The sequence below is a fragment of the Spermophilus citellus genome (genome assembly GCF_964194105.1).
Source record: "Spermophilus citellus genome assembly, chromosome: 5".
Classification (NCBI taxonomy): Eukaryota; Metazoa; Chordata; class Mammalia; order Rodentia; family Sciuridae; genus Spermophilus; species Spermophilus citellus.
The window spans coordinates 44338417-44359232 of NC_138186.1; the positions used below are offsets into that span (position 1 = coordinate 44338417).

The 20816-nt window shown below is 46.0% G+C and overlaps 2 protein-coding genes across 5 annotated transcripts; one reads left to right on the forward strand and one right to left on the reverse strand.

Annotated features, from left to right (window-relative positions):
- Positions 1–508: 508 nt before the first annotated feature.
- TUBB (tubulin beta class I) lies at positions 509–5201 on the forward strand. Its single transcript, XM_081293871.1, has 4 exons — positions 509–766; positions 2143–2251; positions 2787–2897; positions 3163–5201. The coding sequence occupies exons 1-4, from the start codon at positions 710–712 to the stop codon at positions 4218–4220; spliced, it is 1335 nt and encodes a 444-aa protein (XP_081149997.1). The 5' UTR covers positions 509–709; the 3' UTR covers positions 4221–5201.
- Positions 5202–6290: 1089 nt separating this feature from the next.
- On the reverse strand, positions 6291–20536 carry FLOT1 (flotillin 1). Of its 4 annotated transcripts, none has more exons than XM_081293875.1 (13): positions 20303–20536; positions 19939–19995; positions 19585–19664; positions 19413–19503; positions 18987–19130; positions 18744–18863; positions 18561–18656; positions 18026–18178; positions 8623–8804; positions 8265–8310; positions 8000–8137; positions 7608–7772; positions 6291–6591 (listed from the first exon to the last, which is right to left on the reverse strand). In XM_081293875.1, exons 2-13 carry the CDS (start codon positions 19957–19959, stop codon positions 6562–6564), a joined length of 1266 nt encoding a protein of 421 aa, XP_081150001.1. In that variant the 5' UTR covers positions 19960–19995; positions 20303–20536; the 3' UTR covers positions 6291–6561. The 4 variants fall into 4 exon arrangements, with proteins under 4 accessions (XP_081150001.1, XP_081149998.1, XP_081149999.1 ...); XM_081293872.1 differs by having other exon boundaries at positions 19589–19664; positions 20303–20443; XM_081293873.1 differs by lacking the exon at positions 18987–19130 and having other exon boundaries at positions 19589–19664; positions 20303–20443.
- Between the last annotated feature and the right edge of the window lie 280 nt (positions 20537–20816).

Genomic DNA, 20816 nt, shown 5'->3' on the forward strand with positions numbered 1-20816 from the left:
AGGTCACCAAAGGACTAGATGTATGTAGCAGAAGAGGGTACCACAGTTCTTCCAGTTTTCGCTGAGCTAAGCAGTCCTGTCTCCCCGAGAGCTACCGCAGTGGGCAGCTTTCAGGGCGTGCCTACCCCACCTCCTAGCTCCTGGAACCCCAGATTCCCACATACCAAGAACGATTTCATTTTTTCACAAACAAAAAAACCCCCACAAAAACCTCTGACATAGAAAGAATCTTGTGCAAGGTAATTTTTCATTAAAAAAAATAAGAAAACCACAAAAAGCAAAATACCAAGTACCCACCCATTCGTAACTTCATTTTGCAGCGTGGACAACAATAGAGGACTACGACTCCCAGAGAGAACTGCGCTAGTCCACTGGCGTAGAAACCAATGGCCGTTTGGTACATGATCAGCATCGACTAATCAGCGGCAGGCTGGAGAAGGCTTTGTCTTCCCGCCGCCCAGCGGGTGCCGTTCTCCCGCCTCCCATCCCTGGCGCACGCGCGCCCCGCCCTGCCCGCCTTCCCTCCTTCGCCCTCCCTGCTTTTCTGCCTCTCAGAATCTTCCTGCCGTCGCGTTCGGATCTCACTGCTCCATCCTCCCGGGCACGTTCCTTCTTTCAGCTCGCGACCAGCACAGAAAACGAATTACATATTTCCTTGCCCCGAACATACATTGAGGCGAGCAAAAATAAATTAAAATAAATTGTAGCCATGAGGGAAATCGTGCACATCCAGGCCGGTCAGTGTGGCAACCAGATCGGTGCCAAGGTAAGAATTTTAAGCCTCTCCTTTTAATTATATTTCTTAGAAGAAAAATCCCGATTAATTTACGAAGGATGGTTATGGGATAATTTGCACTCTCCATTCTTAACCAAGCTTTGCCTTCCAAAAGTTTTTTACTTGTAAGGATACACATTTGTAGTAGCATTTGATTTTTGAAAAGATGGGCAATTTATTTTGGCAGGCACATTTATGGGGGAGTGCTACTAAAAGGACCTTTCAGGTTTGGGGCCTGGAAGACCCAGGATCTGTAAGGGTTTTCTTAAAGGAGATTTTTCTAACGGTCCAAGGACCAGGGAGGAGTGATGCGGAAACGGTCCGAGACAAAGCGAGGCGAGGTTTTCCCCATGTGGATCCCGCCTCCCCCCGCTTGGCGGGGATTTGTAGAGCAAAACTGGCGGGGGAAGGGTTGAGGCTGGGCGGGCAGCTGCCGAAAGTCCCAGTGCAAAGGTGGGGAACACTGCACCAGGGTGGGCTACACTACGCGCAACCTTCACAAAGGATCGGAGACATCGGTGTTTCTGCGATCCCCGAGGGGCGTTCCCGTCTTTTTCTGTGGATGGAGAATAATATATATAGGGGCTTCCTTTAACTTTCATTGCCTCTAAGACCTTTTGGGGCGTCAACACATTCTTAGAGGGAGAAGGTGGAAGGGGTGCTTCCATTAAGTAATTCCCTCTGTACCAAATATTGGAGAAAAAATAAAGCAAGTTGGGGGGGAAAGGGAAAAAAACTGGCCAGAGAATAAAATTCCGAGGCCTTAGGGGGATTTTTTTTTTCTTTTTTGCGCGCGGTTACAGTGTAGCGGGGGAGGGGCAGAGAGGAAGTGCGGCTGCTACGTTGTAGCCGAAGGGCGGGGTCCAGGCGCCCCCGGCGCGCGGGGACAATGCAGCCCTGCCCGCCGGCGGGGACGCGCTAGCTGGAGCGCAGTCCCGCCCCTAAGCGCGCGGAATTTGCCTTGAGCCCCGCCCGCGCGCTACATCTCCTTTTGTCGGATTCTTTAAGTGCGCGTGCGCTGCCGTCACGTGGAGGGAGGGGGTGGTCGACTGCAAAAGCCCTAGGTGGCTCAGACACGGCATGCAGGGGCGGTTCCTACAAGGGGGACGGGTACCCCTTCCATGCGTTCACTCCCACTTAGCGAAAGCCAGGCCTTCCAGCAGCATATCATCTTAACATCCCGAGCAACGAAAGCTGCCGCTTTCCTGAGTGTGCAAGTGTCTAGGGCAAAGGTGTGGCAGGCAGATAACGGAATGCCAAGCCTTAGAACAGGACTTACCACCAACCCATCTGGAATGTAGATCCCGTGAAGAGGCATATTTGCGTGGGATTTGCACTACTTAAGGCTCATTGCTTTTCCTTGGCAGTTCTGGGAGGTGATCAGTGATGAACACGGCATCGATCCCACCGGTACCTACCATGGGGACAGTGACCTGCAGCTGGACCGCATCTCCGTGTATTACAATGAAGCCACAGGTGAGGGCAGGAGCCCAGGAAAGTCGGGTTTCATTTCTTTAACACTTCTATAGGATCTCTTTCTATTTGTTCTTTTTTAATTAATTTAATAAATTTATGGTACCAGGGATTGGACCCAGGGGCGCTTAAATGTTTTATTTTTTAGGTATGATCTCGCCTCCCAAGCCTCTGAGTTTAAAGGTGCCACCACGCCCAGCTATTTTTTAATTGTATTTTGAGACACTGTCTTACCTAAGTTGCCCTAAGCTGCTCTCTAACTAGTGAGAGCAGCGTAGGCTCAGTCTCCCAAGCAGCTGGGATTACAGACATGAGCCAGTGTTTCCGCTGTTTCCATTCTTGGGGGCCCATTGTCCCCTTTGGATGAATCCATCATTTTCTTCTTTAGACACCCACCATAAAGGGGCCAAAGACTAGCTCTGCTGCCACCTGGTGGCTGGGCTTGGCATGACAAATTTAAATATGAGGCTGTTTCCTAACAGCAATTGCTTAACCTTCCCCACTGCCAGCTCTCAAACATCTACCTGATTCCCTCTAGGTGGCAAATATGTTCCTCGTGCTATCCTGGTGGATCTAGAACCTGGGACTATGGACTCTGTTCGCTCAGGTCCTTTTGGCCAGATCTTCAGACCAGACAACTTTGTTTTTGGTGAGTTATGCAGATGTTATTAGTGATATTCTTATATTTAGGTGCAAGAAAGAACAAAAGTTAGATGATTATTGCACTGGAGAGTTACAGGAAATCTGAAATGGAGGGTGGAGGCAAATGACTATTTGGGATATTATGAAAATATATCACAGGTGAAAGAGAAAGGAGCTACCTCTAAGGGAATTTTCCTAAAAGTTGAAAGGTAGAAACGTGTACATTCCAAACCTTAAATAATTAATTAAGCTTTCTCTCTAACCCATTACAGGTCAGTCTGGGGCAGGTAACAACTGGGCCAAGGGTCACTATACAGAAGGGGCTGAGCTGGTTGACTCAGTCCTGGATGTGGTGCGGAAGGAGGCAGAGAGCTGTGACTGCCTGCAGGGCTTCCAGCTGACCCACTCACTGGGAGGGGGCACAGGCTCTGGAATGGGCACCCTGCTCATTAGCAAGATCCGGGAAGAGTATCCTGACCGCATCATGAATACCTTCAGTGTAGTACCCTCACCCAAAGTGTCTGATACTGTGGTTGAGCCCTACAATGCCACCCTCTCCGTCCATCAGTTGGTAGAGAACACTGATGAGACCTACTGCATTGACAACGAGGCCCTTTATGACATCTGCTTCCGTACCCTCAAGCTGACCACACCAACCTACGGAGACCTGAACCACCTCGTCTCAGCCACCATGAGCGGTGTCACTACCTGCCTCCGCTTCCCTGGCCAGCTCAATGCTGACCTCCGCAAGTTGGCAGTCAACATGGTGCCCTTCCCACGTCTCCACTTCTTCATGCCTGGCTTTGCCCCTCTTACCAGCCGTGGAAGCCAGCAGTATCGGGCCCTCACTGTGCCTGAACTCACCCAGCAGGTCTTTGATGCGAAGAATATGATGGCTGCCTGTGACCCTCGCCATGGTCGGTACCTCACTGTGGCTGCAGTCTTCCGTGGACGGATGTCCATGAAGGAGGTAGATGAGCAGATGCTGAATGTGCAGAACAAGAATAGCAGCTACTTTGTGGAATGGATCCCCAACAATGTCAAGACAGCTGTCTGTGACATCCCACCTCGTGGCCTCAAGATGGCAGTTACCTTCATTGGCAACAGCACAGCCATCCAGGAGCTCTTCAAGCGCATCTCAGAGCAGTTCACTGCCATGTTCCGCCGAAAGGCCTTCCTCCACTGGTACACAGGTGAAGGTATGGACGAGATGGAGTTCACCGAGGCTGAGAGCAACATGAATGACCTTGTCTCCGAGTACCAGCAGTACCAGGATGCCACCGCAGAAGAGGAAGAGGATTTCGGTGAGGAGGCTGAAGAGGAGGCCTAAGGAGGCTCCCCCATCACCTCAGGCTTCTCAGTTCCCCAGCCTTCCGCTGCCCCTTTCTTCAGAATTTGTGTTAACTGCCTTTTCTTTTTTCCTTTTTTATTTCCTTTTGGGAGGCATGCAGAACAGTGCCTGACCCATATTAGGCGCTCAATAAATATTTGTTTCTTGAATGTCTCCTCTTTCCACTCTGGCAAACTTAAATTTCTTCCATTCTGGATTACCCTGCATTTCTTTCTGGTACCTACTTTTCACATCTGTCCATTTAATATCTTCTGTTTCCAAAATGATTCTCCCAAGAAGCTGGTTCTTGTCCAGATCCCATTTAGAACTAGCCAGGTGCTTTTAGTGGCCACCATCCTAAGGCAAAATAGTACAAGGTAGAAGGTAGCAGCGGGTAGAAATCACTTGTGATGGGGATGGGATTTTTCATTTTAGGACAGTTTTTTAAAGAGGGGAATCTATGCTTTTACAGTCATTTTTAGGCACTTCCAGGCTCCATCTCTCAGCTTCAGGAGAGGTGTTAACAGTATTATTTCCATTTGCAGCTTCCCTCTCAGCTGTCCCCTGTTGTGCTCTCCCTTTAGAGGAATCTGCCCCACTCTGAGAGGTGTGAATCCTTCCTCTTTCTGCTCTACCTCTCAGTGTTTCAAAAAAGGAGAAGGCCAGCCTTGGTCCCTAAGCTTCCAGAATTGTCCTCCCCAACCCCCACCTTTTCACCCCCCCTCCAAAGAGTAATATGTCTGATATGTGGAAAGGTATATACTACCACCTAAATGTGAGTCACTTCCAGAGGAGGGGCAACAAAACCCTTTTTTAAAGAACATCTCATTTCTTTTGCTATTGCTTTTTCCTTCCTACTGTTGATTTTGTCCTATCCTACACTTCAGATTTCTAATTTGTGTTGAACTTGCTGCTTTTTTTCATATTGAAAAGATGACATTGCCCCAAGAGCCAAAAATAAATGGGAATTGGAAAAAAGTTGCCAGATGTGTGCTCATTTAGGGAAGATTGCCAGTGGAGGAATGGAGTCCAAAGTTTAGTTACATTCTGCTCTCCTTAAACTGATGAGAATATCACATTTAATTGTCTTTGTTTCCTGTCCTCTCCCCACTCCAGACCCAAAGCATTAGAGGTTTACTTATGAAAGCAGATCAGATATATATTCAAGGGAAAATGGGCTGTCTTAGGGCCTCTGGGGATAAAGCAAGGAATATACATAAGGGAGACTGCCATCTATAATATTCACTTTTTAAAAAATTTTTTAGTTTTAGGTGGACACTATTTTTATGTGGTACTGAGAATCAAACCTAGTGCCTCACGCAGGCTAGGCGAGTGTGTTACCACTTGAGCCACATTCCCCAGCCCCATTCACTAGCATTAGATATTACTAGTAATCAAGATTTAAAGTATGCATGAGGATATGTGTGTTACATGCAAATACTGCATTTTTGTATAAGGAATTTAGCAAATTCTAAGAAGTAAAGCAATTTTTTTTGTGTATGGTGCTAGGGATTGAAACCAGGGCCTTGTGTATGGCAGGCAAGCACTCTACCTACTGAGCGAAAATCCCTGCACCTAAAGCAATTATTACAATGATTGAACCTAGGATCACTTTACCACTGAACTTCATTCCCAGTCCTCCCCCACCCCTTTTGGTACTGGGGATTTTGGTACCAGGAGCAATTTACCCCTGAGCTCCTTTTAATTTTTAGACAGCGTCTCAGTTGCTTACAGCCTTGCTAAATTACTGAGGCTGACATTGAATTTGTGATCCTGTCTCAGCCTCCAAAGCTGCTAGAATTACAGGTGTGCACCCAGCATGCCCAGATCTTTAGTGTGCTTTTCTGGCTACAACCAACATGTTGGGGAAGAAATTAACTACAACTCTTAATAGTATACAAACAACTTTATTTTCTTCCAGTCTGGAAAGCAATTAAATGCAAGGGAGCAAGCTACATTCTAGCATCCATTTTGAACTGGTTCTATCAATCGTTCATACTTAACTAAGCATTTATTTGGTAAGAACCTCCAAGACCATTCCTCAATCTTTGTCAGGAACAAGTTCTAGACAACAGGCTCAGACAATTTTATTTAAGGAAGTTAAATAAGTTGGGATGGGGTGGAGTGGGATCATCAAAGGCTGGCAGGGGACCTCTGGGGTACTGAGAGTCATGGCAGACTGAATTTGGGAAGGGGAGCAACCCCCTTCAAGGCAAGGCACAGGCTATTGGCAAGATGTAGGAACCCCACTGTCAAAAGATACTCAGGGAGGTCAGCTGGGATGCATGCATCAAAACCATTCAGGCAACTTGGAGGCTGGGTACAGGCAGGGGCTGAGGGTTCAGGCTGTTCGCAAAGGTTTGTGGTTCACCTGGCAAAAAGACAAGAATTGATGGCACTTGCAAACCAGGTACCCTGATCTCCCAGGCCCCCACTCAGATAAATGGGCTGTAGGGAGGACACATAAGTCCAAGAATCTTTCTGTAGTGCACTGCCAAGCAAAGTCATTCAGACCCATGTATAAAATGTCACTGAAGAGGGTAGAACTACCCTTGGCCCTTTATCTTGTACTGTAGACCTCATGAAGGCTCCAAGGAACCCAGCTTGAAAGTCACTGGTATGATCCAATGCTTTCATCTGTACACATACTTTTTATTTAACAAACAGTGCTTACTATGTGCCAGGCATGGTTCTGATCACTGAAAATATTTCTTTACCAGTTCAAAGCTTTTTGTTTTTGTGGGGGCGGGAGGAGTGGAGTGGGGGTGGTGTAGGCTCCAGGGTCTTGTGAGTGCTGGGCACACTTACCATTCAGCTATCCATCCAGCTCCTTCTTAACAATTCAACAGGGTAGTTTCTATTATTAACTCGTTTTTAAGGTAAGGATTCAGATACAGAGGGGTTAAGCTAGCAGGCATTGGAGCCAGAATTCACACAAAAACAGTGTTCCAGGGCCTGTTATCTGACCTCTTCCATAATCCATGGATGAGCAAACTGAGGCTCCAAGGAAAATAGTGATAATTATGGCTTGGAATTAATTCATTATCAACAGGCTGCAACTACTTCCCTGTACTAGTGAAACAATAACACAGGCCCAGCTTCACCAGCTATGAGTGGGCTGTTACTTTACATGTCAGAAGTAGTGTTCTTCACTTTGTAAAAATACTATATACCCTAAAAGTAGTTTAAAACAAAACAAACAAACTAACAAAAAAACAAAACAAAACAAAAAACCCATCTAGGTAGAAGCGTAACAGTGTGTCTGACACACAGAAAGCAGTTAATGTCTGGATTCCCAGGTGTCCTGGGTGTGGGTGAAATACTAGGCCTACTCCATCCATCACATGACACAGAAACTCAGAAATTCTTCACCCCAGAGACCCTCACCTGGGAGATGCTGACACCTGTGAGTCTCTCCACACTCTCTGGCAGGCGGCTTAGGATGTCCAGTACCTCCCCAGTCACTTTGGCTGCCCCTATGGTCCCACTTCCACTGGACACCAGTGTAATCTTATTGGCTGAGGTCAAGGGACCACTGATTTCCTCTGCCACCTGGTGGGTGAGACAAGCCTTGTGAGTGCCCATGATCTGGCCTCATCTCTCATCAAACAACTTAAAGACCCTTATTCTACTTCATGCTTTCTCACTTTGCTCCCTGGCTTTTAATTCCCACTCCTAATTTAATGGCCCCTAGCTTGGTTCTCCCCAACCTCCTCATTTCACCTCACCCCTCAATCCCTGCTTGTGAATTCTCTCCCAGAGCCCTACTACCCCCAGACCTGGGGCAGTTTCTCTAGCAGCATGTCCAGCTGGGCAGCCTCCTGGTACAGCTGGAACGCTTCTGCCTTCTTGGCCATCTGCTCAGCCTCTGCACGGGCTCGGGCCCCTATGGCAAAGGCTTCGGCTTCCCCGCGCATCTGACCAAGGTACAGAATACTTGTAATGGAATTAATGGGAGTAATTAAGAACAAGAAACCCAAGGCCATGCAGGAACCCACAAACCACTCCTTCCATAAGCCAGCAAGGAGCCACATCCTAACTCACCCGAACAGATTCGGCTTCTGCCTCTGCCTGCATAATCAGCTGGGACCTAGGGACAGAAAGCAAGTGGAGGGAGGAGCAGAGGCGGGGTCCTTGCTCCCAGGAGAAACACCCAGCACTGGAGAGACACCCCCCCAACACACCCAAGCTCCTTAGGAGACCGGGTGGGGAAGGCTTCAGCTCTCCATCTGCAGGTAAGCTTGGCAGGAGAGTCAAAAGGGAACCAAGGAGGGCTGGGACTGTGTGAGGCGCGGGGTTCGATCCTCAGCACCATATTAAAAAATAAATAAATAACGATATTGTGTCCATCTACAATTAAGAAAAAAAAAAAAAAAAAAGGAACCAATGAGGGAGCATTTACTTCTCCGCCTCAGCGAGCCGCTCCAGCTTGTAGCGCTCAGCCTCCGCCGGCTTTCTCACGCGGGCCTCCAGCTCCTTCTCTCGGCGTGCGATCTCTTGCTCCTGCACCGCCACCTGCTGGGCCCGCTCCACCACCTGCACTTGCACCCGCTGCTCCTCGATCTGCTGCTTAGTCTTGGCTACCTGGGTATGAGGGGGCCCCTCAAAGTCAGAGCTAAAAAGCCATGTACCCGGGAGGAACCAGAGAGACCAGGGCACCAGGATGAAGCATAAAAATAGGATTAGGTCCATGAAATCGGTTCCCAGTCTGCTCAGCCTGTTCACTGGAGTCCTTTCCCATACTGATCCAAGGCAGGGCCCTGGGGCAGCCTCATGCTCTTCTTCAGATCCAGGAAAAAAGATGAGGGATCTAGCCAATTAGAGATGGCATGACTGTAAACCCAGCACTTAGGAGGCTGAAGCAGGAGGATTACAAGTTCCAGCTTAGCCTCATCAACTTAGTGAGATGCCCTCTCAAAATAAAAAATAAAAAAATAAAGGGCTGGGCTGGGGATGTGGCTCAAGCGGTAGCGCGCTAGCCTGGCATGCGTGCGGCCCGGGTTCAATCCTCAGCACCACATACCAACAAAGATGTTGTGTCCGCCGAGAACTGAAAAATAAATATTAAAAATTCTCTCTCTCTCTCTCTCCCCTCTCTCACTCTCTCTTTAAAAATAAAAAATAAAAAAAATAAAGGGCTGTGGATGTGGCTCTGTGGTAGTGCATCTCTGAGTTCAATTCCCAGTACTAAAAGAAAAAAAAAGGGGGGGGGGATCTGAAGATTTAGCTTCAGAGCTAGGTGGGGCCAGGACCTGCTCCCTCCTCTCCCTCAGGCAGGGGGTTAAGTGTCCCTCAGAGAAGCTTACATATTAATCTGTTGCACCACTGTCTCCTTCTACAGTACAAATACCTTGAGGATGCTGAGCACTTGGTGATCTGCTACCTTCACATTTTCACTCAAATCCATCCACCTCTCTCCATCTTTTTTTTTTTTCATACTTTTTTAGTTGTCCATGACCCTTTATTTTATTTAAATGCAGTGCTGAGAATTGAACCCATTCCCTCACACATGCTAAGCAAGAACTCTACCACTAAGCCACAACACCAGCCTTGCCTCTCTCAATCTTTGCTGCCTTAATTTAGTGTGGGCCACCATCAACTCCAGCCCCAACTAATGCAACAGACTGCTGACTTTTTTTTTTTTTTTTGCCAAGTCGGTGGATATCTTGGATAAAAATGGTTTTCATTTTTACTTTTAACATATGGCACAAGTTCAAAAGAAAAAAGTAGATGATATGAAATAATGCTTCCTCTCATCTCTCTCCCCAAACTACCTAGGAAGCAACCCTGTGACCAGCCCTCCCATCTCCATAATGAGGATTGAATCCAGGGCCTTGTGTATGCTAAACAAACTCTCTACTACTGAGCTCTCTCCCAGCCCATTGTAAATTTTTTTTTTTTTTTTTAATTTGGTGCTTGGGGTGTAGATCAGTGGTCAAACACTTAGCAAATGCAAGACTCTGGATTCAACCCTCAGTACTGGGGGTGGGAATTAATTTGAGACAGGGTCTAAGTTGCTGAGGCTGGCTTCAAACTTGCAATCCTCCTGCCTTGGCCTCCCAAAGCAGCTAGGATTACAAGTATGTGCCACCATACCCAGAAGACTGTGTGTGTGTGTATACAGAATTCCTCTTATTTAAGCAGATTTTTCTTACTCCTGTAGTGCACAGGGATCAAAAGGCTCTTGCCAAGATGTTGAGAAGTACCAGGAAAGGAATACCCTTCTCCATAGTTCTATTACTCAAGCTCAGCCACAAACCATCAGACCTATAGGTCTCATCAGTACAAATGATGGTTCATTTGCTTTCTTCTTCTTCTTCTTTTTTTTTTTTTTTTTTTTTTGGTACTGAGGAGTGAACCCAAAGGTGCTCAACCACTGAGCCACATCCCCAGCCCCCCAATCCTTTTGTATATTTTATTTAGAGACAGGTCTCACTGAGTTGCTAAGTACCTTGATAAGTTGCTAAGGATGGCTTTGTACTCGAGATCCTCCTGCCTCAGCCTCCTGAGCCACTGGGATTACAGGCCTGCACCACCGTGCCCAACTCATTTGCCTTCTTTTGGACCCAGCTCTTAATTCTGGATATGGTGTCTTGTATTGTCTTTGACCCTTAATTTTCAAAACTATTCCAAACTGGACTGGTTGCCCTCTACACCAGTGTGCAGGATCACCTGTCTCCTATACTGGAGTCCCTGTATCCTGTCACCAACTCCCCCACACACACCTTTTCTTATTTCTGCCCACATTTTGGTGCAATTGAACCTCAGTAACTCCTTCAGAATATGAAGACAAAAATTTTATTTACAGATCTTACTTCTCTGAGTTTTTTATTTTACCCTTCTATTTGAACAATTAAGCGGAGAACAGTTTCTATGTTGGAACAAATTTCCCATCAGAATTTTGAAGGTACTGCTCCACTGTCTTCCATCTTAAGAAAATTTAAGTCATTTTTGTTACTGTAAGGTTTTATTATTTTTGTCACTGGGGATTGAACCCAGGGGTGCTCTGCCACTGAGCTATATCTCTCTTTTTATTTATTCTGAGACAGGGTCTTGATAAGTTGCTGAGGGTTTCACTAAATTGACGAAGCTGGTCTTAAATTTTTGATCTTGCATTAGTCTCCCAAGTCCCTGGAATTCTAAATGTGGGCTACTGTGCTGGGTTGTTTTTTGTTTTTTGCTGCCTAGCCCTTTGTTTGAGATCTGTTCTTTTTCTCTGGAAGCTTTTAGCTCTCTCTCTCTTTGTCATAAGTGTTCTTTCATATTGATTATTTTGATATAGATATTTTCCATTCATTGTGTCAGACATTTGGTGGACAATTTATTTTTCTTTCTTATTTTATTTATTTATTTATTTTGGTACCAGGGATTGAACTCAGGGGCACTCAACCACTGAGCCACACCCCAGCCCTATTTCGTATTTTATTTAGAGACAGGGACTCACAGAGTACCTAAGTGCCTTGCCATTGCTGAAGCTGGCTTTGAACTCAGGATCCTCCTATCTCAGCCTCCTGAGCTGCTGGGATTACAGGTATGGGCCACCACACTGGCTGGGTGGACCATTTCTTACCAAATCTGCCTAAATAAAAGGAATTCTGCCCTTCAGTGCAAATATACATTTCTGAATTAATCCATTAGTGATTTCCTATTTTCTTTGTTCTGCTGAAGCTCCTGGACTGGTCTGTAATATTCTTATCCTTACTAATAGTTCCAACTGTTTCTTCCTTTGGGAAGTTTACTAGAATTTTCTTCTGTTTTTTTTTTTTTTTTTTTTTTTAAATTTTTGCCACCTTATTAGTTTCTATGTGCTCTTTTTTGTTTGTTTGTTTTCTGTTCTATGTCCTGATTTCCTGACCCTGGGCTTTCCTCTTATCTCACAGAAGACATTTTGTTTTTGTCTTTGTTTTGGTGCTGAGAATTGAACCCAAGCTTCACACATGCTAATAAGCACATGCTCTGCCATTAAGCAGCTATTCTTTCAAGCCTTCTTCTCTCTGGATATTACACATCCTTCAAATAATTTTTGCTCTTTTGTCTTCCACAATGGAGGATATCCTCATTGATCAGGTAATTCCTAGTTGTCTCTTCTGGGTAAAGAGTGTCTAAACACTGAAAAGAGGCTCTGAGTGCATGGGTGAGCCTTGTTGACTTTGACTTTTTTTTCCCCCCTTTGGAGTGATCTGAGCAGACCATGTACTGGAGAAGTCTCCAATTCAGGACCTTGAAGTCTTTCTTCTTGAATTGGTCATGTTTCCCAGAGCAGTGTTCCCATCTCTTTTTTGGAAAATGGAGCTTTGGGAGTTGTGTGGGGTTGAAGGGGCTGGCTGCCAGCACTTAGCATTCAAAAGGCTAACCATCATTTCATGCCCCTCTTATTTTTTTAAACTTTATTTAATTTATTTATATGTTGTGCTGAGGATCGAACCCAGGGCCTTGCATGTGCGAGGCGAGTGCTCTACCGCTGAGCCACAACCCTAGTCCCTCATGCCCCTCTTATTGGTAAAGTAGTCTAGCCCTCACCTGTGCCAGGACAGCCTCCATCACATCCCCTTGCTTTACTTTCTTCTAACAATAAATGCTGCTGCGGCAGGGGAGAAGCCATTACCTAGAGTAGGAGGCCAGCAAAGGGCACTAGTCATAAGTTACTTTTCTCCTATTCCTTCTATTTCACCAGCATTTATTATAGCTCCAAGGGCACCTGGTGCTGCTAGCTCCTGAGCCTTAGATCCTTCACTGTCTTCCTCCCAGTAGATGTCAAGCTCAGCACTCTCAGACCAGCTTGGTCAACTACCACTGATCTCCAGCTTTCAAAACAATGCTGTGGTGTCTGTTCCTATTTTCTCCATCTATACCATTTTTATTTATTTATTTATTTTTTAGTTTTAGTTGGGCACAATACCTTTATTTATTTATTTTTATGTGGTGTTCAGGATCAAACCCAGGGCCTCATGTATGCAAGGCAAGCGCTCTACCACTGAGCTACAATCCCAGCCCTCATCTATACCTTTAAAAAAACAAAAAAAAAAAAAATCATTCTGCAGTTTTGGTGAGATTTTTAGAAAGCATAATTTAGCTGCATCTGCTCAACACATCTTTTTTTTTTTTTTTGGGTACTGACGAATGAACCCAGAGAGTCCTTTTACCACTGACCTACATCCCTAGAACTTTTCATTATTTTTTAAATTTATTTTTTAGTTTTAGGTGGACACAATATCTTTATTTTATTTTTATGTGGTGCTGAGGATCAAACCCAGTGTCTCCTGCATGCTAGGTGAGAACTCTACCACTGGGCCACAACCCCAGCCCCAGCCTTTTCATTTAAAAAAAAAAAAATTATAGTTGTAGATAGACAGCATGTCTTTGTTTAGTTTTTTTACGCAGTGCTATGGATGGAACCCAGTGCCTCAGATGTGCTAGGCAAGCGCTCTGTCACTGAGCTACAGCCCCAGCCCAACCTTTTCATTTTTAATTTTGAGACAAGATTCTAATTAAGTTGCTGAGGCTGGCCTCAAAATTGTGATCCTCTGCTTCAGACTCCCTAGTGGCTGGGATCATAGGCATTCACCACCATCTTTGAAAAAGATTCCAATTCATCTCCTGCTTCCTCTCCCTCTCCCTCCTTCTCACCCTCTCTCTCTCAACTTTTTTTAGTTGTAGTTGGACACAATATCTTTATTTTATTTATTTGTTTTTATGTGGTGGTGAGGATCAAACCCAGCACGTGCCAGGCGAGCACTCTACTGCTGAGCCCCAACCCCAGCCTCCCTCTTTCTTTTTAAAGATGGGATCTTGCTCTGTTGCTCAGGCTGCCCTCAAAGTGATCCTTTTGCCTCAGCCTCCCAAGTAGCTGGCACTCCAAGCATGCCAACCCACCTTGTCTTTTTCTTTTGATAATTCATTATCTGCAAGGCAATAGGACTGATCCTTAAAAAATATAAATGTAAACAGCTGGAGATGTGGATTAGCAAAACAAACACACACAAACACCACACCCCCACCCGCCACAAAGTGAACTAGACCATAGCATCTCCCTGAGTAATGTTCTCTAATAGCTTTTTCCATTGTGCTTTGAATTATCTTCTGTCTCAAACCAAATCCTATGTCTGTTTCGGGTCCTGCCTGCTTCTTCTTCTCACACTCAGAATACCAACCACATCAGATCAGGTATCTTCTGTTCCTCAGACATACCAAGCTCAAGCTCAGGGTCTGTGTACTTATTGGTCCCTTTACCTAGTCACTAAGGACACATGATTGGTTTTGTTTTGGTAGTACTATATATAGATAAACCCAGGGCTTCATCCATGCTAGAAAAGCACTCTATCACTGAGCTACATTCCAAGTTCTTTTTTATTTTGAGAGAGGGTCTCTTTAAGTTGCCATGGCTGACCTCAAACTTGCTACCTTCCTGCCTCAGTCTTCCAGGTAGCTGGGATTACAGGCATGTGCCACTGTGTATGGCTACATGACTATTTTTTGCAGTACTGGGCTTGAACACAGGGGCGCTCTCTCACTGAGCCATATCCCCAATCTTGCTAAATTGCTCAGGCTGGCCTTGAACTCTAGATCCTCCTGCCTCAGATTCCGGAGTATCGGGATTATAGGCATGTGCCACTGAGCCCAGTCACATGTCTATTTAATCAGAACTAACCTAGAATGTTCTAGACCTAAAACCCCTCGCCTAGACACCTCTTTCTTATTTTCAGGTTTTATCTCAAATATCACCTCCTTATAGACACTTTCTCTGTCCACCCCTAACCTGATATAGTCTTCCCTACAGTTTTCACATCACCCTGTTTATTTCCTTCACAGCACTTAGGTAAGATAACTATAAGGACTGGGGATGTAGCTTTGTGGTAGAACTTAGCATGCATAAGATCCTGGGTTTGATTCCTAGCACTGCAAAAAAAAAAAAAAAAAAAAAAGGGGGGGGGGACCCAAATAATTATAGTCTGAGAAGGTCATGTATTTGTTTATTAGTAGTTTCCTCTGTTATAACCCAAGCTTCCTGAGAATGAGAATCTTTTCTGTCTTATTCATACATTCATCCTCATTTTCAAAATAATCTCTATCCTGGGCACAGTGGTACATGCCTGTAATCCCAGTGATTCAGGAGGCTGAGGCAGGAGGATCACAAGTTTGACGCCTGCTTCAGCAATTCGGCAAGATCCTGGGCAACTCAGTGAGACCCTTTCTCAAAACAAAAAATATAAAAGACTGGGGATGTAGCTCAGTGGTAAAGCACCTCTGGATTAAATCCCCAGTATTCCCCTTCCCCTACATAGAAATCTGTCACATATAGACACTAATAGGTTGTTTGCTAAATGAATATTTACTTTTTGAGTACCTAGCACAGTGTCTGGCACATAAGAAACTGATAAGAGTTAAACGGAGCCCATCCAACATGCCTGAGACAAAGAAAGCCTTTTAAAAAGGTTAGGAACTGTAATGGTTTGGATAAGTGTCCTCCAAAGGCCTAAGTGCTAAAGGCTTGGTGATACTTCTGGGAGGTGGTAAACCTTTAGGAGTTGGGGCCTTGTGGGCCATTATGTCATGGCCATGAGGTGAATGGTTTTGCTCCACAACATACTCCCTCCACGATGGTACCTTGCTACAAGCCCAATCATGGACTGAAACCTCCAAAACTGTGAACTAAAATAAATCTTTTCTCTTCATAGTTTATTATCTCAAATATTTTCTTATAGTAACAGAAAGGAGACTAATACAAAAATCTTACCAGCCAGGCCTGGTAAGATTATATAATTATATAAGATTATTATACACCTATAATCTCAGAAACCCAGGAGGTGGAAAAAAGGGCTGGGAATGTAGCTCATTGAAAGAGCACCCCTGGGTTTAATCCAGGAAGAAAAAAAAAAAAAAAAAAAAAAGAATCATATCTACAGTCTCACCGTAAGCTAGTAGTTTTTATTATGTGATATTTTTCAACTCCAATGTACATGCAAATCACCTTGGGATTTTGTTAAAAACACTGATTCTGATTTAGTCAGTCTAGACTGGAGCCTGAGATTTTGTATTTCCACTAACCTTCTCAGTGTTCCTGCTGCTTCTAGATGGACCATACTTTGAGTAATAAAGCAGTATGGTACTGCCAATAATCTGCCAAACCATGCTGAAATTCTACATCATAATTAAAGATGTTTTGTACCTCAACTTACTTTCAGCTAGTACCAAGTCTTGGCAAAAACAAAATTCACAATGTAGCTATCCTTCAGATAGTCTCAAAGGTAACGTTGACTCTTATTACTTACCCTAGTTTTGTTTTGTAAAATAGCCATGAACACTGAATTAGCTAATACTTATTTTGTTCCTAGGAGAAATATGGGTCAGATTCCTGTGAGCCTCTGATCAAAACTTATTTTTTTGGTAATAGGGACTGAACCGAGGGTCATTTTTTGTTTTTTACTTTGTAACAGAATCTTACTAAACTGCTTAGGGTCTTACTAAGTTGCCCAGGCTGGTCCTGAATTTGCAATCTTCCTGCCTTAGTCTCCCAAATTGCTGGGATTATAGGTGTGTGCCACTGTGGCTGGCTAATCATAACATTTTTATCAACCAATCAATATATAAGCTTGTTTTATGTGTTTCTGTTTAAAGACACTTTATATATTATTATAGTTGGTTCAGTAACACAGACTTCATGTCTAACAGTATGTCAATTCATGCCTGAACAAAGCTTATGTAACATATATTTTCTCTATAAGGCACATCAGAGCCTCTTGTGTTAAGAGATTCCAGATAGCAATTCAGCACTATGTTTGGGGTACCAGCATCAAACCCAGGGGCACTTAATCACTAAGCCATATACCCACAACTTTTTTATTTTGAGACAGAGTCTCATTAAGTTGCTTAGGGCCTCACTAAATTGGTGAGGCTGACCTCATCCTTGCAATCTTCCTGCCTCAGCTTCCCAACCCACTGGGATTACAAGCATGTACCACCATGCCTGCCTATGATTTTATTATTTATTTATTTTTGTGATGCTGAAGAATCAAAACCAGAGATTCATGCTTTTTAGGCAAGCAATCAACACTGAGCAACATTCCCGGCCCCAGGGGCCATTTGAAAAGCAAGATCACCAACAAAAAGCACAAAAAAATGCAAAAAGTGTGGCAGTAAATATGCCATGAAAATGACTCTGTTTATGGTGTGAAAGCTGAAACAAGAAGGCAGAGCATCTTCTTGTTAGAATTGTCTACAAGCTATGCGTCAGGCAACTAGGATTTTGCACTACTCTGCTCAATACAGGCCAATGACCATGAAAGTGCTGCAAGTACTAATTTTGGGGTTACTAATAAATTTTAGTGAATAGGCAAATTTTCAGATATGGGATCCATGAATAATAGGAATCAGTTATACCTCCTTGCAATATTAAGGGATGCCCATAGATCAATTTGCAGGACTCAATGTCCATGTCCATGTTTTCTTCCTCATACTCTGTCTTGATCATCAGGGCTGCTATTAGCCTATTGTGTGCTCTTGTACAAATCAGAAAAAGGTGACTTCCTCTCTGTGGATGCAGACCCATGCCACAGTGTACAGCCTGGCAAGTGGTGCATGGGCTGCATCTTTTATCTGGCTCACATCCTTTCATGCCTTTGCTTTTCAGCTCAAGTTTGAGTATTTTGAGTCCCTCTTCACGTGGGGGGAGGTAGATCAGAAAAGTAGATCCAGAAGAAGATCACAGTTAGAATGATAAATAGTGGTGTGCTGGAATGGAGAGCACAGGAGGAAGTAGGAAGGGGCAATAAGCAGCTTGGCCATCTGCTTAGTGTGGCAGCTCTCACCTGAAGCTGATAGGCCAGGTCAGCTTGTGCTCGGCGAGTATTGACCTCAATGTCATATGCAGCCTTCTTCAGTTCATAGTCCCTCTGTGCCTTGGCCATCTCGATCTCACTCAGGTACTGAGCAGAAACCTTTTCTTGTTTGGCTTTAGCCTCCTGTCCAAACACAGATCAGGTAGGAAAAGTCAGGTCAGAATGAGGAAGGCCATGGATGAGAGCCTACCCCTCACCAGGCTTCACTGCCTTTACCCCAGGCCTCATTTTTCCCCCTGCTAACTCACTTCTTACAATTCTCAAACAGGGCCATGCATGCTAGGCAAGTCCTCTGCCACTGGTTACAACCCCCAACTTTTTTTTTTTTTTTGATCCTCTTGCCTCAGTCTCCTAGTAGAGGTGGGGTTACCGGCATGAATACACAGCCACACCTAGCTTCCTACCAACCCAGTACTATAGTCTCATTAGCTCTGCCCCTTCTACCCATTTTTCCACTGTGTGTCCTATAAGCCTATGGTGACAGAGCAATTCCCATCTCTCTCACCCGGATCCCAGCATCTCTCTTGGCTTCTGCTTCCCCAATTCGGGCATCTTTTTGGACTTGTGCTGTTCGAGCCTTCCCCAAAGAGTGCAAATAGTCCTATGGGAGAGGTGCAGAAACCAGAGTTGTCATGAGGTTTTGAGATGGAAGCAAGGAAGTAGGGAAAAAATAGCTGCCTAGTTTTACCTGGTCATCGTGAATGTCCTTCAGAGTGTAGCTAACAACACTGATGCCCATGTTGACCAGGTCCGAGGAGGCTACTTTGAAAACTTGCTCTGAGAATTTCTGTCTATCCTTATAGATCTCCTAAGACAAAAGAATGGTAGGAATTTAAGCTCTCAGATCCACCATGTCTCACAGATTAGCTGAGTCCTTAGGCTCCATTCAGTATGGCATCTCTACTGGATGCTTCCTTGTCCCCAAGCCCACCTCCACAGTCATGTGGGCCATTATAGCCCTCTGGTGACCCTCCAGCGTCTCCAGGGCAATGTGAGCAATCTCAGCTTCTGTCTTCCCCAGGAACATCTGGCAGGCAGCCGCCAACATTTCCTTGTTCTGCCCCTGTATTTTCACCTGCAGCCAGAGTAGGGATGGGGGGGGATGTCATTAGGTATCATGAAGCCAAGGAAGAAGCAGGGAGGGGAGGGAAGGGAAAGCCTCTAAGAGCAGTTTCTTCTATCTCAGGGAGAAAGAGGAGGAGGAGCCAAGTGCCTTGGGTGGCTGTAGTAGGACAATAGCAGAGACATTTTTTTTTTGAGGCAGATATTGAGAAGGCCATGGTCAGAAAATTCTTAATGTGTGGGACAGAGAGACTGGGAAGTGGACTTTGGTGGGGAAAGGCTTTGAAAGCCTCACCTGGGCAATGCCCGTGACTGAGATGGGGACCCCATGGCGAGTATAAACCTTTTCACTCTTGACATTGAGGGTCAGTGTGTTGAGAGAAATCCTACGGGAAAAAGAAGGGGTCGACAGTAAGAAAAAGAGTAGAGTGAAAACTGAGGTTCCCCTTCCTTGGTTCTCTTCCTACTTACCTCTGAATTTGCTGAATGCAAGGCAGTACAAAGACTCTTCCTCCAGCCACCATGACTGGGGGGCTTCGGCAGAAACCTGCAAAGTGAAGGCATTATGCAGCCACGATACAGCTAGGATGTGTTAGAATGAAGAACTTGAGGGTAGGAACAACCCACAGGAGAGGATATGGGAGCTTTTGGGGAAGGCAGCCTGGGCCTTGGAGTTGGGAGTTCCTAACTCAAGCAGGTAGCCTGAGGTCATGAGGGGGCAGAAGCTTGGGGTCTGGGGTCGGGAGCTGGTAGGGGGAGGAAGGGGCAGAGACCAGACTTATAGGGGTTCGGGGTTCACTTGTGGGAAAGAGAATACTTACCCGAGACCACCATGGCCTCATTTGGGCCACAAGTGAAAAACATGGTTCAAACCGGAGCTGGAGGAGAGGAAGAAGAAGCTTTTGCAGATGGGAAAGGAGCGCTGTGGCGGCCAAGGGAGGGAACCCTTTCCCTTCCGACAGACCCACCCAGTCTGCACCCGCTACCGCTCAATTCCTTCGGTGCTCAGAGGTCTGCTAAGTCTCTTCTCTGTGAAATTCCTAAGATTCACAAGGACCCTTTCCTACGCGTGCACGCTCTTTCCCCTTTATCAGATGAAGCCCTCCCGCGCCTGAGGTCCCCAGACCTTTCCCCACCAGGCACATCCTCTGCAGCTCCAGGCTTCATCTCCCCTCCCCCACTCACCTTCCCGGAAGCGGGAGGCGGCGGGGCTGGGGTCTCGGGAAGGGCAGGGGCGTGCAGAGCTGGGAGACCAGCAGGAACGTGGCGGTCCCACCTTCCTGGAAGCTGGGCCCACACGCGCGCCCCCAAACCGGCCGCGCCCTGTTGCTGCGGCAGACGCGACCCCGCCCCCACCGCGGACCAACCCCTCGGCCCCGCGCGATCGTTCCGCCCCTTTCCCGGCAGGCCCCGCTTGGGTCTGCAGCCCGCCAGCTCCCCCGGGTTGCCAGTCCAGCACCGGGTGGGGCTCACTGGCCGCAGCCGGGTCATCTGCCAGAGCCCAGGGCCCCGCCTAGGCCCTCCACGCTCCGCCCCGCGGCGCGGGCCGCAGGCTTTCCTGAATAAGAAAGGTTGCCACATCTCGGGTTTGCCGCGGACTAACTGGTAAAACCGCCGTATGAGCCACAGACGACTACATTCAGAGGCCGGATCTGTCCCGTGACTCCGGGGAAAATGGGTTTCGTGGCCCGGGGAGAGG